The sequence below is a fragment of the Amblyraja radiata genome, chromosome 16, assembly GCF_010909765.2.
Source record: "Amblyraja radiata isolate CabotCenter1 chromosome 16, sAmbRad1.1.pri, whole genome shotgun sequence".
Lineage (NCBI taxonomy): Eukaryota > Metazoa > Chordata > Chondrichthyes > Rajiformes > Rajidae > Amblyraja > Amblyraja radiata.
In genome coordinates this window covers 44766051-44780296 of record NC_045971.1, presented here as the reverse complement: position 1 = coordinate 44780296, position 14246 = coordinate 44766051, and the positions used below count along the sequence as shown (strand labels likewise).

Genomic DNA, 14246 nt, shown 5'->3' with positions numbered 1-14246 from the left:
GGTATGGCTGCCTAGCCTGCAGCTGTCTCTTTTTTCATTTCTTTTTTCTTATTTTTAGTTAGTTTAGTGTTTTGTTTTCAGGAGTTCTAGCTTTTTTATGGGGGGGGGGACGGGGGGACGGGGGACGGGGGGACGGGGGACGGGGGGGGAAGGGGGAAGGGGGAAGGGGGAAACTAATTTTCAGGGTCCCTACCTGGTCGGAGATGCAGCTTTTCTCCGGGCTGCACTTTCGACCCGTCCTCGCGGCCTACCAGCGGGCCTGGAGCGGCATTTCCTGACGGGACCGCCCGGAGCCTCGGCATCGGCGGCGGAGCTGCGGGTCCGAGGAGCGAGGGGTGGCATCGGCGGCCGCGGAGCTGCGGGTCTGAGGACGGCGGTGCAGCGCTGGAACGCCATTGCGGCGCGGGCGGTGCCTTGCCTGGGTCGCCGCGCTGGAACTCCGGTGAGCTGGGACCGGCGTTAAAAACATCGCGGAGCTGCGGGCGGCGGTGCTGAAACTTTACACCGGGAGCCTGGGATCTCGCGATGAGATCGCCAGTTGAGCTCCATTCGGCGCGGCCTTGTCGGCTCCGGAAGCCACGGTCTCGAGTAGGGAAGCGGCCGTTCCAGGGTTCCCATGCCGCTGAGAGGACTCTCCCGACGCCGGAACATCATCACCCGGCGAGGACAGCCTGGAACATCGGGCCTCCGTAGAGGCAACTGTGGAGGCCTCAATAGGCCCGACTATGGATGAACATTGGGGATGGAACTGGACTTTGTGCCTTCCCCCATAATGGGAACCATTGTGGGGGGATGTTTTTATGTTAAAGCTATTTATTATTGTTATGTTTGTATTCTTTTTAATGTGCTGCATTGGCAAAAAGAATTTCACTACATCTAGGTGTATGTGACAATAAATCAACCATTGAACCTTTGAACATGTCAGCTATATCAAAGACAACACTTCACACAAACAGTGACCTCACTGACTGAGTTGCCCAATGGTGTAACTCTTACTATGGGCATCAAAAACCCTGTACACAAACAGTGAACTCACTGACTGAGCTGCTCAATGCTGTACTTTTTATTATGGGCATCCTGCCTGACCTGCTGAGTTACTCCAGCACTATGTGAAACGTCACCTATCCCTGTTCTCCACAGATGCTGCCCGACCCGCTGAGTTACTCCAGCATTTTGTCTTTTGAGCAAGAGCATGCAAATATCTTTACAAATCTCTACAACATTCTGTCCAGTCCAAAGATCAACGAATGACCACTCCACACATATTCCTTTCACCTGAAAGTCCTTAACAAGAACTCATAATAAACAAGCTTTGATTAGGGTAGTTAACATTAACCAGTTCACACTAGTGGTTAACAACGAGTTCACATTAACTTTCCTCAACCAAGTACAATGTGGATCCACTTTAAATTCCTCGCTGTCTTCTTATTCATAAGAATTAGTCATGAAGTGAAAACCAGTCTTCATAAAGTGAATGCCCCAATTAAAGCACAATTGGACAGCTATCCAGGAGACCACTGGTCCCATCCCCAGCCCAGGACCACTGCTCCCATCCCCAGCCCAGGACCACTGCTCCCATCAACAGCCCAGGACCACTGCTCCCATCAACAGCCCAGGACCACTGGTCCCATCCCCAGCCCAGGACCACTGCTCCCATCAACAGCCCAGGACCACTGGTCCCATCCCCAGCCCAGGACCACTGACACCCGCACTAATCAACAATCTATCTATCTCTGCCTTAAATATATCCACTGACTTGAGGCCTCCACCGCCGTCTGTGGCAATGAATCCCACAGATTCACCACCCTCTGGCTAATGAGATTCCTCCTCATCTCCTTCATAAAGGAAGGTCCTTTAATTCTGAGGCTTTGCCCTCTGGTCCTAGACTCTCCCACTAGTGGAAACATCCTCTCCACATCCACTCTATCCGGGGCCTTTCACTGTTCAATGAGAACCCCCTCTCAATGTTCTAAACTCCAGCGAGTTCAGGCCCAGTGCCGACAAACGCTCATCGTACGTTAACCCACTCATTCCTGGGATCGTTCTTGTAAACGCTAACTCTTTTGTTTTGCTGATGTTGAGGGATGGATTGTTATCCTGTCAATAGGCACAGAAGTAGGCCATTCGGCCCTTTATGACAGAAGGTTCTCAATGTCTTTCCCATATTCTATCTCATCTTTGCTGTTCATGTGGCTGAAATAGTGTTCCGACCAGTGGACAGATGGACGTCTGGATCCCATTGGCCTGAGACCTGGCCACAAGTTGTGGGTGGCAAGGTCATGAAACCGAGGGACATTGGTGTCAAGGGTCACGGTGGAGTGATTGTTCTGACCAATTCTAACGTCTGAGAAGTGAATAGTGATGATTTGTTAATTCATCGTGGGTGAAGCAGGTGGGCTCACTTCTGACTATACTTTACTGTGGATTTAAACAGGAAAAGTCAACTTTCTTTATTAACAATGAATGACCCAGAGAAAGGAGAATGTTCCTCCTGGAAGTTCATAGAGTCACAGCATGGAAACAGCCCAGCATGGAAACAGGCCCTTCCTTCGGCCAAACATGCCCCATCTACACTAGTCCCGCCCTGACCAACATGCCTCATCTACAGTAGTCCCATCCCGACCAACATGCCCCATCTACACTAGTACCACCCCGACCAACATGCCCCATCTACACTAGTCTCACCCTGACCAACATGCCCCATCTACACCAGTCCCACCCCGAACAACATGCCCCATCTACATTAGTCCCACCCCGCCCAACATGCCCCATCTACACTAGTACCACCCCGACCAACATGCCCCATCTACACTAGTCTCACCCTGGCCAACATGCCCCATCTACATTAGTCCCACCCCGACCAACATGCCCCATCTACACTAGTCCCACCCCGAACAACATGCCCCATCTACATTAGTCTCACCCAACCAACATGCCCCATCTACACTAGTCCTAACTGCCCGCGTTTGGCCCATATCCATCCAAACCTGCCCTATCCAAGTGTCTCTTAAATGTTGTGATAGTCCCTGCGTCAACTACCTCCTCCGGCAGCTCATTGCATACACCCACCACCCTCTGTGTGGAAAAGTTGCCCCTCACATTGACATTATTAATGTGAACCATTTGTGCACAACTCTGCTGGTGTGAGTAATAAATGAAATGATAGATGGCAAAAATACACAGTGGCGCAGCGGTAGAGTTGCTGCCTCACAGCGCCAGAGACCCGGGTTCCATCCTGAATACGGGTGCTGTCTGTACAGAGTTTGTACGTTCTCCCCGTGACCTGCGTGGGGTTTCTCCGGGTGCTCCGGTTTCCTTCCGTATTCCAAAGACCTGCTGGTTTGTAGGCTAATTGGCTTCTGTAAAATTGTCCCTAATGTGTGTAGGATGGAGCTAGTGTACGGGGTGATCACTGGTCGGCGATGACTCGTTGGGCCGAAGGGCCTGTTTCCGCTCAGTATCTCTGAAATCTAAACAATACCCGGTGACTTGGCTTCCACCGCCCTCTGTGGCAATGAATTCCACAGATTCACCACCCTCCGGCTAAAGAAATTCCTCCTCATCTCCTTGCTAAAGGCATGGGTGGGAAAGGCAGAGAGGGTGATGGGCCAGACGCAGGCATGTGGGACTAGCTTCGATAGGCATGGCTGTGTGTTTCTGTGCTGTGGGACTGACGGAGCTCAACAGGGTAGTAGTTTGATGCTTCAGCCTGCAGCAACCCAGGAGAACTGTTCCAGATGCTTCATTAGTTTGTTGTTCTGCACATCGACCGGGAGGTGATGGAATCTCCCGTTTACACGCAGCCGCCAGAGCAAACAGTGCACATACAGCGATGACAAACACAATAAATGCAATATCCAGTGCAGAACAGTGCAAGATTGTGTTGCAGAAAGCCTGGGGCAGCACGGACGAGAGGGGCCGAAGGGCCTGTCTCCGGGCAAGGTGACCACCAACGCTGTCCGTGTGGAGTTTGCATGCATCGCCCCCGTGGTGGACCAGATGCGGGTCGGGGCAGGGGAGACGAGCTCAGCCTTCCAAGCCTCAATCCAAGCTCAGCCTTCCTCCCGCGCATCCTAGCCCCGACGGGCCGAGTGCTGCCGCCTTCCTCCCCGGACAAAACCCGAGGGGAAAAACACAGACAAAACCTCTTCCAACCACCCGAACCCCTCAGGGAATGCCACTCCTGTCTTTGAAATCAAGCCGTCACAACTTATAAAATTCTTAAGGGGTTGGACAGGCTAGATGCAGGAAGATTGCTCCCGATGTTGGGGAAGTCCAGGACAAGGGGTCACAGTTTAAGGATGGGGGAAATCCTTTAAAACCGAGATGAGAAGAACTTTTTTCACACAGAGAGTGGTGAATCTCTGGAACTCTCTGCCACAGAGGGTAGTCGAGGCCAGTTCATTGGCTATATTTAAGAGGGAATTAGATGTGGCCCTTGTGGCTAAGGGGATCAGAGGGTATGGAGAGAAGGCAGGTACGGGATACTGAGTTGGATGATCAGCCATGATCATATTGAATGGCGGTGCAGGCTCGAAGGGCCGAATGGCCTACTCCTGCACCTAATTTCTATGTTTCTATGTTTCTAATTGTGCACGATCAGTCAGATTTATCCTTTTTTTATGTAGACGAAAACTTTTTTTATATAGACGAAAGATGATCAAGTTCAAGTTGGAATTTATTGTCAGATGCACCAATTAAGGTACAGTGATATTTGAGTTACCGTACAGCCATACTGAGTAAAAAGCAACAAGACACACAGCCACATAAAATAAAATCTAACATAAACATCCACCACAGCAGAATCCACATTCCTCACTGTGATGGAAGCTAATAAAGTTCAATCACCTTCCCCGTTTGTTCACCCGTGGCCGGGGCTGTTGAACCCTCCGCAGTCGCCGCTCGCTGCCGACACACTACATAAAAGTCACTTTAAACTTCCATGATCCAAATACATCCTCATGAAGAAGGCCTCGCTTGGACAGCTATCCAGCCAGAAGATGTGAAAACATTACGGGAGTTTGCGATATGTCTTAGAAGTATGAAAGAAATGACTACCCGCTTAGACCACATGCAAGAAATGCATGTTGTTAGCAATATGAAAATGATCACTTTAAAACTGCGCTATAGACTTAGAGAAAAGATAAAGCTGGTCTGTTAAAGGAAAATGAGAATGGAGAGGCCATGCTTCCTGATCTGGTGAACTTCATAGAAAAGGAAGTACGGTTCATGTCAAATTTACGCTATGGGAATATTCAAGATCCTAAAATAATCGCAACTGTCAAAGGTTCTACCTTTACTAAAACAAAAGGAAGATCAGGACCTAAGGGAAGTAGTTTTGTTTCCGCTCTAAATACCTGCAGAAACGAAACGCCAAAAGGAAGAAGATACATCTACTGTTAAGCCAAGATGGTTCTGCTTGTCATCCAGCGAGAAGTCAGGGGAATGACAAAGAGATGGCTCACGAGGGAAGGGAAGGGGGGGCTGTCGATGACTGGTTAGCTCGGACCTTGCATCCCGTCCCAAGAATGGACACCACATTCTTGACAGGGCCAAGGAGAGCTTGTAATAAGAACACTTCTCCATCCATTTCTCACCACGAATGGCCGACCTGCTGAGTTCTACCGGCATTTTGGGGGGGAATGGACAGGCGACGTGTCGGGTCTGGACCCTTCTTTGGACTGATGGAGTCGGGGGAGAAAGCTGGAAAAAAGAGATTGGGTTGGGACAGACTCCAGGACTTGAGCAGGAGGGGGGAGTTTCCTTAATTTGGGGAATTCAATGTTCATGTCATTGGGCTGTAAGCTATGAGGTGCTGTTCCTCCAGATTGCGTGTCACCTCACTCTGGCAATGTAGGAGGCCCAGGACAGAAACATCAGTGTGGGAGTGGGAAGGGGAGTTAAAATGGTTGGCAACCGGGAGATCCAGCAGGCCTTGGAGTGTAGGGTGAAATACACGCCTAGTCCTGATACAATAGACATCAGACAAGAGACAACAGGTGCAGGAGTAGGTCATTCGGCCTTTCAAGCCAGCACCGCCATTCAATGTGACCATGGCTGATCATCCACAATCAGTACCCCGTTCCTGCCTTCTCCCCATATCCCCTGACTCTGCTATCATTAAGATCCCTATCTAGCTCTCGCTGGAAAGTATCCAGAGAACCGGCCGCCACCACCCTCTGAGGCAGAGAATTCCAGACTCACAACTCACTGTGTGAAAAAAGTGTTTCCTCAACTCCGTTCTAAATGGCTTACCTTATTCTTAAACTGTGACCCCTGGTTCTGGAAATCCACGAACATCGGAAACATGTTTACTGCCTCTAGCACGTCCAAACCCTTAATAATCCTATATGTTTCATCCAGATGCCCTCTCATCCTTCTAAACTCCAGAGTGTACAAGCCCAGCCACTCCATTCTCTCAGCATATGACTTCCGCCATCCCGGGAATTAAACTTGTGAACCTACGCTGCACTCCCTCAATAGCAAGAATGTCCTTCCTTAAATTTGGAGACCAAAACTGTACACAATACTCCAGGCGTCGTCTTACTAGGTCCCTATACAACTGCAGAAGGACCTCTTTGCTCCGATACTCAACTGCTCTTGTTATGACGACCAACATGCCATTCGCTTTATTCACGGCCTGCTGTACCTGCGTGCTTACTTTCAGTCACTGATGAACAAGGACCCCGAGATCCCGTTGTACTTCCGCATTTGCCAACTTGACATTTAGATAATAAACTGCCTTCCTGTTTCTGCTACAAAAGTGCATAACCTCACATTTATCCACATAAAACTGCATCTGCCATGCATCTGCCCACGCACCCAAACTGTCCAAGTCACCCTGCATTCTCATAGCATCCTCATTACAGTTCACACTGCCACCCAGCTTTGTCTCATCTACAAATTTGCTAATGTTACTTTTAAATCTCTTCATTGATGTATATTGTAAATAGCTGCGGTCCCAGCACCGAGCCTTGCGGTACCCCACTTGTCACTGCCTGCCATTCTGAAAGGGACCCGTTTCGTCTGGCAACCAATTTTATATCCATGTCAGCACTCTATCCCCAATACCATGTGCCCTAATTTTGCTCACTAATCTCCAATGTGGAACCTTATCAAATGCTGTCTGAAAGTCCTGGTGCATGATATCCACTGCCTCTCCCTTGTCCATTTTCCTAGTTACATCCTCAAAAAATTCCAGAGGATTAGTGAAGCATGATTTCCCCTTCGTAAACCCATGCTGACTCGGACCGATCCTGTTACTGCTATCCAAATATGCGGCTATTTCATCTTTTATAATTGACTACAGCAGCTTCCCCAGGCTAACTGGTATATAATTCCGTTTTCTCTCTCCCGCATTTCTTAAAAAGTGGGATAAATTTAGCTACCCTCCAATCCACAGGAACTGATCTAGAATCTATAGAACATTGGAAAATGATCACCAATGTGTCCACGATTTTTAGAGCCACTTCCTTAAGTAGCCTGGGATGCAGACCATCAGGCCCTGGGGATTTATCAGCTTCAGTCCCATCAGTCTATCCAACACCATTTCCTGCCTAATGTGGATTTTTTTCAATTCCTCCATCACCCCAGATCCACTGGCCACTAGTACAACAGGAAGATTGTTTGTGTCCTCCTTAGGGAAGACGGATCCAAAGTACCTATTCAACTCATCTGCCATTTTCTTGCACCCCATAATAAATTCACCTTTTTCAGTCTTCAAGAGTCCAACTTTGGTCTTAACTAATGTTTTCAAGAAGTACAAAATTAGCCAAACATGACCTTCCAGGATTTGTGCCTGGAAGGTAATGTTTGACTAATCTTGGATTTTTGAAGAGGTTACTAGGGAAATTGATGAGGGTAAAGCGGTGGATGTTTCTATATGGACATCAGTAAGGCATTTGACAAGGTTCCTCATGGAAGGTTGGTTAAGAAGGTTCAATTGTTGGGTATTAATGGTGGAGTAGCAAGATGGAGTCAACAGTGGCTGAATGGGATATGCCAGAGAGTAATGGTGGATGGCTGTTTGTCACGTTAGAGGCCGGTGACTAGTGGGGTGCCTCAGGGATCTGTGTTGGGTCCACTGTTGTTTGTCATGTACATCAATGATCTGGATGATGGTGTGGTAAATTGGATTAGTATGTATGCAAATGATACTAAGATAGGTGGTGTTGTGGATAATGAAATATATTTTCAAAGTCTACAGAGTGATTTAGGCCATTTGCAAGAGTGGGCTGAAAGATGGCAGATGTAATTTAATGCTGATAAGTGTGAGGTGCTACATCTTGGCAGAACAAATCAAAATAGGACGTACATGATAAATGGTAGGGAATTGAAGAATACAGTTGAACAGAGGGATCTGGGAATAACCGTCCATAGTTCCCTTAAGGTGGAATCTCATGTAGATAGGGTGGTAAAGAAAGCTTTTGGAGTGCTGGCCATTATAAATCAGAGCATTGAGTATAGAAGTTGGGATGTAATGTTAAAATTATACAAGGCATTGGTGAGGCCAATTCTCAAGTATGGTTGCCAAATTATAGGAAAGATGTCAACAAAATAGAGAGAGTACAGAGGAGATTTACTAGAATGTTGCCTGGGTTTCAGCAACTAAGTTACAGAGAAAGGTTGAACAAGTTAGGTCTTTATTCTTTGGAGCGCAGGTTAAGGGGGAACTTGATAGAGGTATTTAAAATGATGAGAGGGATAGACAGAGTTGACATGGATAAGCTTTTTCCATTGAAGGTAGGGAAGATTCAAACAAGAGAATATGATTTGAGAATTAAGGGACAGAAGTTTAGTGCTAACATGAGGAGGGACTTCTTTACTCAGAGAGTGGTAGCTGTGTGGAATGAACATCCAGTGGAAGTGGTGGAGGCAGGTTTGATGTTATCATTTAAAAATAAATTGGGTAGGTATATGGACGGGAAAGGAATGGAGGGTTATGGTCTGAGTGCAGGTAGATGGGACTAAGGGAGGATAAGTGTTCGGCACGGACTAGAAGGGCCGAGATGGCCTGTTTCAGTGCTGTAATTGTTATATGGTTTTCAACTTCTCACACGTAAAGAAGAAACAGCAGATGCCGGTTTACAAAGAGAGACGCAATCTCCTGGAGTAACTTGCACGTCTGGAGAACATGGACAGGCAACATTCTCGGTCAGGACCCTTCTTCAGACTGCTTGGTGTGGGAGGTGGAGAAAGTTGGAAAGGAGAGGTGGGAGTGGTCGCCTTAGATTCCCTTCCCTCTACAGATGCGGCCTGACCCACTGAGTTCCTCCATCGCTTTAGAGGGAATGGACAAACAACACTTAAGTCAGGACCCTTCTTCAGACTGAGTGGAGAGGGTGGGGGGAGGAAGCTGGAAAAGAGAGATGGGGCAGGGCAAATCCTGGCAAGTGATAGGTGGATACAAAATGCTGGAGTAACTCAGCGGGACAGGCAGCATCTCTAGAGAGAAGGAATGGGTGAAGTTTCAGGTTGAGACCCTTCTTCAGAAGTGATAGGTGGATATAGGTGAGGGAGACACAAGAAACTGCAGATGCTGGAATCTTGCATAGAACAGTTTAGTTAGATGCACAGAATCTCTTGCCCAGAGTGGGGGATTCGAGGACCAGAGGACATGGGTTCAAGGTGAACGGGAAAAGATTTAAAAGGAAACTGAGGGGTACATTCACACAGAGGGTGGTGGGTGTGTGGAACAAACTGTCACAGGAGGTAGTTGAGGCTGGTACCATCCCAAGAAACAGTTAGACAGCTACATGGATTGGACAAGTTTGGAGGGATATGGACCAAACACAGGCCGATGGGACTAGTGTAGCTGGGACATGTTGGTCGGTGTAGGCAAGTTGGGCCAAAGGGCCTGTTTCCACACTGTACCACTCTACAACTAACACAAAGTGCTGGAGTAACTCAGCGGGCCAGGCAGCATCTCTGGAGAACATGGATAGGTGACATTTCAGAGTGCTGAAGTAACTCAGTGGGTCAGGCAGCAACTCTGGAGAACATGGATAGGTGCCATTTCAGAGTGCTGGAGTAACTCAGCGGGTCAGGCAGCATGTTGTTTAAGAAGGAACTGCAGATGCTGGAAAATCGAAGGTACACAAAAATGCTGGAGAAACTCCGCGGGTGCAGCAGCATCTATGGAGCGAAGGAGATAGGCAACGTTTCGGGCCGAAACCCTTCTTCAGACTGATGGGGGGTGGGGTGGGGGGGGCTGGGGAGAAGAAAGGAAAAAGGAGGAGCCCGAGGGCTGAGGGGGAGCTGGGAAGGGGAGGAGACAGCAAGGCCTAACAGAATTGTGAGAATTCAATGTTCGTGCCAGCAGGATGCAGACTCCCCAAGGGGAATATGAGGTGCTGTTCCTCCAATTTAGGGTGGGCCTCACTCTGGCCATGGAGGAGGCCCCGGACAGAGAGGTTAGATACGGAGTTGAAGTGCTGAGCCACCGGGAGGTCAGGACGGTTAATGCGGACCGAGCGGAGGTGTTCGGCGAAACGATCGCCAAGCCTACGCTTGGTTTCACCGATGTAGATCAGCTGACATCTAGAGCAGCAGATGCAATAGATGAGGTTGGAGGAGATGCAGGTGAACCTCTGGCGCACCTGGAACGACTGCTTGGGTCCTTGAATGCAGTCGAGGGGGGAGGTAAAGCGACAAGTGTAGCATCCCTTGCGGTTGCAAGGGAAAGTGCCCGGGGAGGAGGTGGTGCGGGAGGGAAGGGAATTGACAAGGGAATTACAGAGGGAACGGTCTTTGCGGAAGGCAGACAGGGGGGGAGATGGGAAGATGTGGCGAATGGTGGGGTAACGTTGGAGGTGGCGAAACTGATGGAGGACTATTTGTTGTATGTGACGGCTAGTGGGGTGAAAGGTGAGGACATGGGGGACTCTGCCCTTGTTGCGATTGGGAGGATGAGAGCAGTGTTACGGGGTATTGAAGAGACCCTAGTGCGCGCCTCATCTATAGGAGGGGAGTGGAACCCCCGTTCCCTGAAGAATGAGGACATTTCTGATGCCCTGTTGTGGAACACCTCATCCTGGGAGCAGATGCGGCGTAGACGGAGGAATTGTGAGTAGGGGATGGAGTCCTTACAGGAAGCGGGGTGGGAGAAAGAGTAGTCTAGATAGCCATGGGAGTCAGTGGGTTTATAGTGGATGTTGGTCAGAAGTCTATCACCTGCGATGGAGATAGTGCGGTCAAGGAATGGTAGGGAAGGGTCGGAAATGGTCCAGGTGTATTTGAGTGCCGGATGGAGGTTAGTGGTGGTGGATGTAGTCAGTCAGTTGTGTGTAGGTGCAGGATGTGGCACCAAAGCAATCGTCGATGTAGCGGAGGTAGAGGTCGGGGATGGGGCCCTGGTATGCCTCGAACAAGGATTATTCGACGTATCAAAGAGGCAGGCGTACCTGGGGCCCATGCGTGTGCCCATAGCTACGCCTTGTATTTGAAGGAAATGGGAGGAGTTAAACAAGGTTATTGAGGGTAAGGACCAGCTCCGCTAAGCGGAGGAGAGTTTCAGTGGACGGGTATAGGTTGCTTCTCCGGTCGAGGAAGAACCGGAGGCCTTTGAGACCATCCTGGTGGGGGATGGAGGTGTAGAGTGACTGGACATCCATGATGAAGATGAGAGGATGGGGGCCTAGAGAATGGAATGCATGGAGACGACGGGACAGGCAGCATCTCTGGAGACAAGGAATGGGTGACGTTTCAGGTCGACACTGAAGATGGGTCTCAACCCAGAAACGTTACCCATTCCTGTCAACATTTTGTGTCTACTTAAACAGTGCCTATCTATCCATGTGGCATTGTGCCAGCAGGCTGGAGGAGCGGGCAAAGGCCTTGCCACAGAGCAGGCAGGTGAAGGGGCACTGGCCGGTGTGGAACGCCGGTGCTGACACAGGCTGGACATGTGGGTGAAACCCTTGCCACACTCAACGCACACAAAGGGTCTCTCTCCGGTGTGTATCCGCTGGTTCTCCCACAGCCCCCGTGCTCTCTTGTCACAGTGGGATCAGCTGCTCGCCTGCGTGGGTCCGCCGGTGTTGCCGCAACCCCCGCAAACTGTCAAACGACTCACCACAGTACGGGCAGTCGTAGGGCTGGCCACTGGTGTGCACGCGCTGGTGAGACAGGGCATGGGAGGCCATGGCAAAACGCTCTCCACACACCGGGCTGGGAACGGGTCGGTCGCCGGAGTGCACCCGCTGGTGGGTCAGTAGCTTGGAGGAGCTGGTGAAGCCCTTGCCGCACTGGACGCAGGTGTAGGGGCGCTCCTCGGTGTGGGTGCGCTGGTGCTCCAGCAGGTGACTAGAACGGTTGAAGCCCTTGCCGCACTGGGTGCAGATGTAGGGGCGCTCCCCGGTGTGGGTGCGCTGGTGCACCAGCAGGCTGTTGGAGCAGATGAAGCCCTTGCCGCATTGGGTGCAGGTGTAGGGCCGCTCCCCAGTGTGGGTGCGCTGGTGCTTCAGCAGGTGACTGGACCGGGTGAAGCGCTTGTCGCACTGGGCACAGGCGTAGGGGCGCTCCCCGGTGTGGGTGCGCTGGTGGGACAGCAGGGTGCTTGAGTGGGTGAAGCTCTTGCCGCACTGGGCACAGGCGTAGGGGCGCTCCCCGGTGTGGGTGCGCTGGTGCACCAGCAAGCTGCTGGAGCAGCTGAAGTACTTGCCACATTGGTCGCAGGTGTAGGGCCGCTCCGCGGTGTGGGTGCGCTGGTGCTCCAGCAGGCGACTGGACCGGGTGAAGCGCTTGTCGCACTGGGTGCAGGTGTAGGGCCGCTCCCCGGTGTGGGTGCGCTTGTGGGACAGCAGGGTGTTTGAGTGGGTGAAGCTCTTGCCGCACTGGGCGCAGGTGTAGGGGCGCTCGCCGGTGTGGGTGTGTTGGTGCTCCAGCAGGTGACTGGAGTGGTTGAAGGTCTTGCCGCACTGGGCGCAGGTGTAGGGGTGCTCCCCAGTGTGGGTGCGCTGGTGCTCCAGCAGGTGACTGGACTGGATGAAGCTCTTGCCGCACTCGGTGCAGCGGTAGGGGCGCTCGCCGGTGTGGAGGCGCCAGTGGGACAGCAGGTCTTTGGACTGGGTGAAGCCTTTGCCGCAGTCGCTGCAGGTGTAGGGGCGCTCGCTGGCGTGCAGGCGCCTGTGCCTCTTCAGGTAATTGGACGACTTGAAGCCTTTGCCGCAGTCGGAGCAGGTGAAGGGCCGCTCACTGCTGTGCACCAGCAGGTGCTGCCTTAGCCCCGACAACTGGACAAAGCTCATGTCGCAGGTGGAGCAGCCATAGGGCTTCTCGCCCGTGTGCACCTGCCGGTGTATCTTCAGGTGATTCGCCGTCTTGAAGCTCATGCTGCAGTTGGAGCAGGTGAAGGGCCTCTCGCTGGAGTGCATGCTGTTGTGCCCCTGCAAGTACTTGTAGTGAGTGAAGCTCTTGCTGCAGTTGGAGCGGGTGAAGGGCCTCTCGCTGGAGTGCATGCTGTTGTGCCCCTGCAAGTACTTGTAGTGAGTGAAGCTCTTGCTGCAGTTGAAGGGACGTTCTCCCGTGTGCAGCAGCCGGTGGGCCTCCAGCTCGCTCAGGCACCGCCACACCTTGCCACACATGTCAATTTAACTTGTTGGTCCTCCATCGAAGCTCAGCCCGCACACCGAGCAGATGGGGGAGCCCACCGGCACCCTGGCCGCCCTCAATGGCCGCTCACGTCCCCGACTCTCCGTCCACAGCAACGGCTCCTAAACCCTGCAGGAGGGGAACACAGGGTCAACAATCTGGCAAACAGGACATTACTAGCACATATTGAGTGCGTTTATGGCGGAGGAAACCGTTATAAAGAAACATAGAAAATGGGTGCAGGAGTAGGCCATTCGGCCCTTCGAGCCTGCAACGCCATTCAATATGATCATGGCTGATCATCCAACTCCATATCCTGTACCTCCCTTCTCTCCATACCCCCTGATCCCTTTAGCCACAAAGGCCACATCCCATTCCCTCTTAAATATAGCCAGTGACCTGGCCTCAACTACTTTCTGTGGCAGTGAATTCCACAGATTCTCCAGTCTCTGTGTGAAAAAAAACTTTCTCATCGCGGTCCTAAAAGACTTCCCCCTTATCCTTAAACTGTGACCCCTTGTTCTGGACTTCCCCAACATCGGTAACAATCTTCCTGCATCTAGCCTGTCCAAACCCTTAAGAATTTTGTAAGTTTCTATAAGATCACCCCTCAATCTTCTAAATTCTAGCGAGTGAAAGCCGAGTCTATCCAGTCT

General features: G+C 51.0%; 1 protein-coding gene across 1 annotated transcript; it reads right to left on the bottom strand.

Annotated features, from left to right (window-relative positions):
• Window positions 1-11881: 11881 nt before the first annotated feature.
• Window positions 11882-13709, bottom strand: LOC116982187 (zinc finger protein 271-like; the record flags this gene model as incomplete). The annotated part of the gene is made up of 3 exons (XM_033035489.1): window positions 13470-13709; window positions 12013-13385; window positions 11882-11945 (listed from the first exon to the last, which is right to left on the bottom strand). Coding segments are annotated over exons 1-3 (1551 nt in total), but the record flags the coding sequence as incomplete, so codon positions are not given.
• Window positions 13710-14246: the final 537 nt, after the last annotated feature.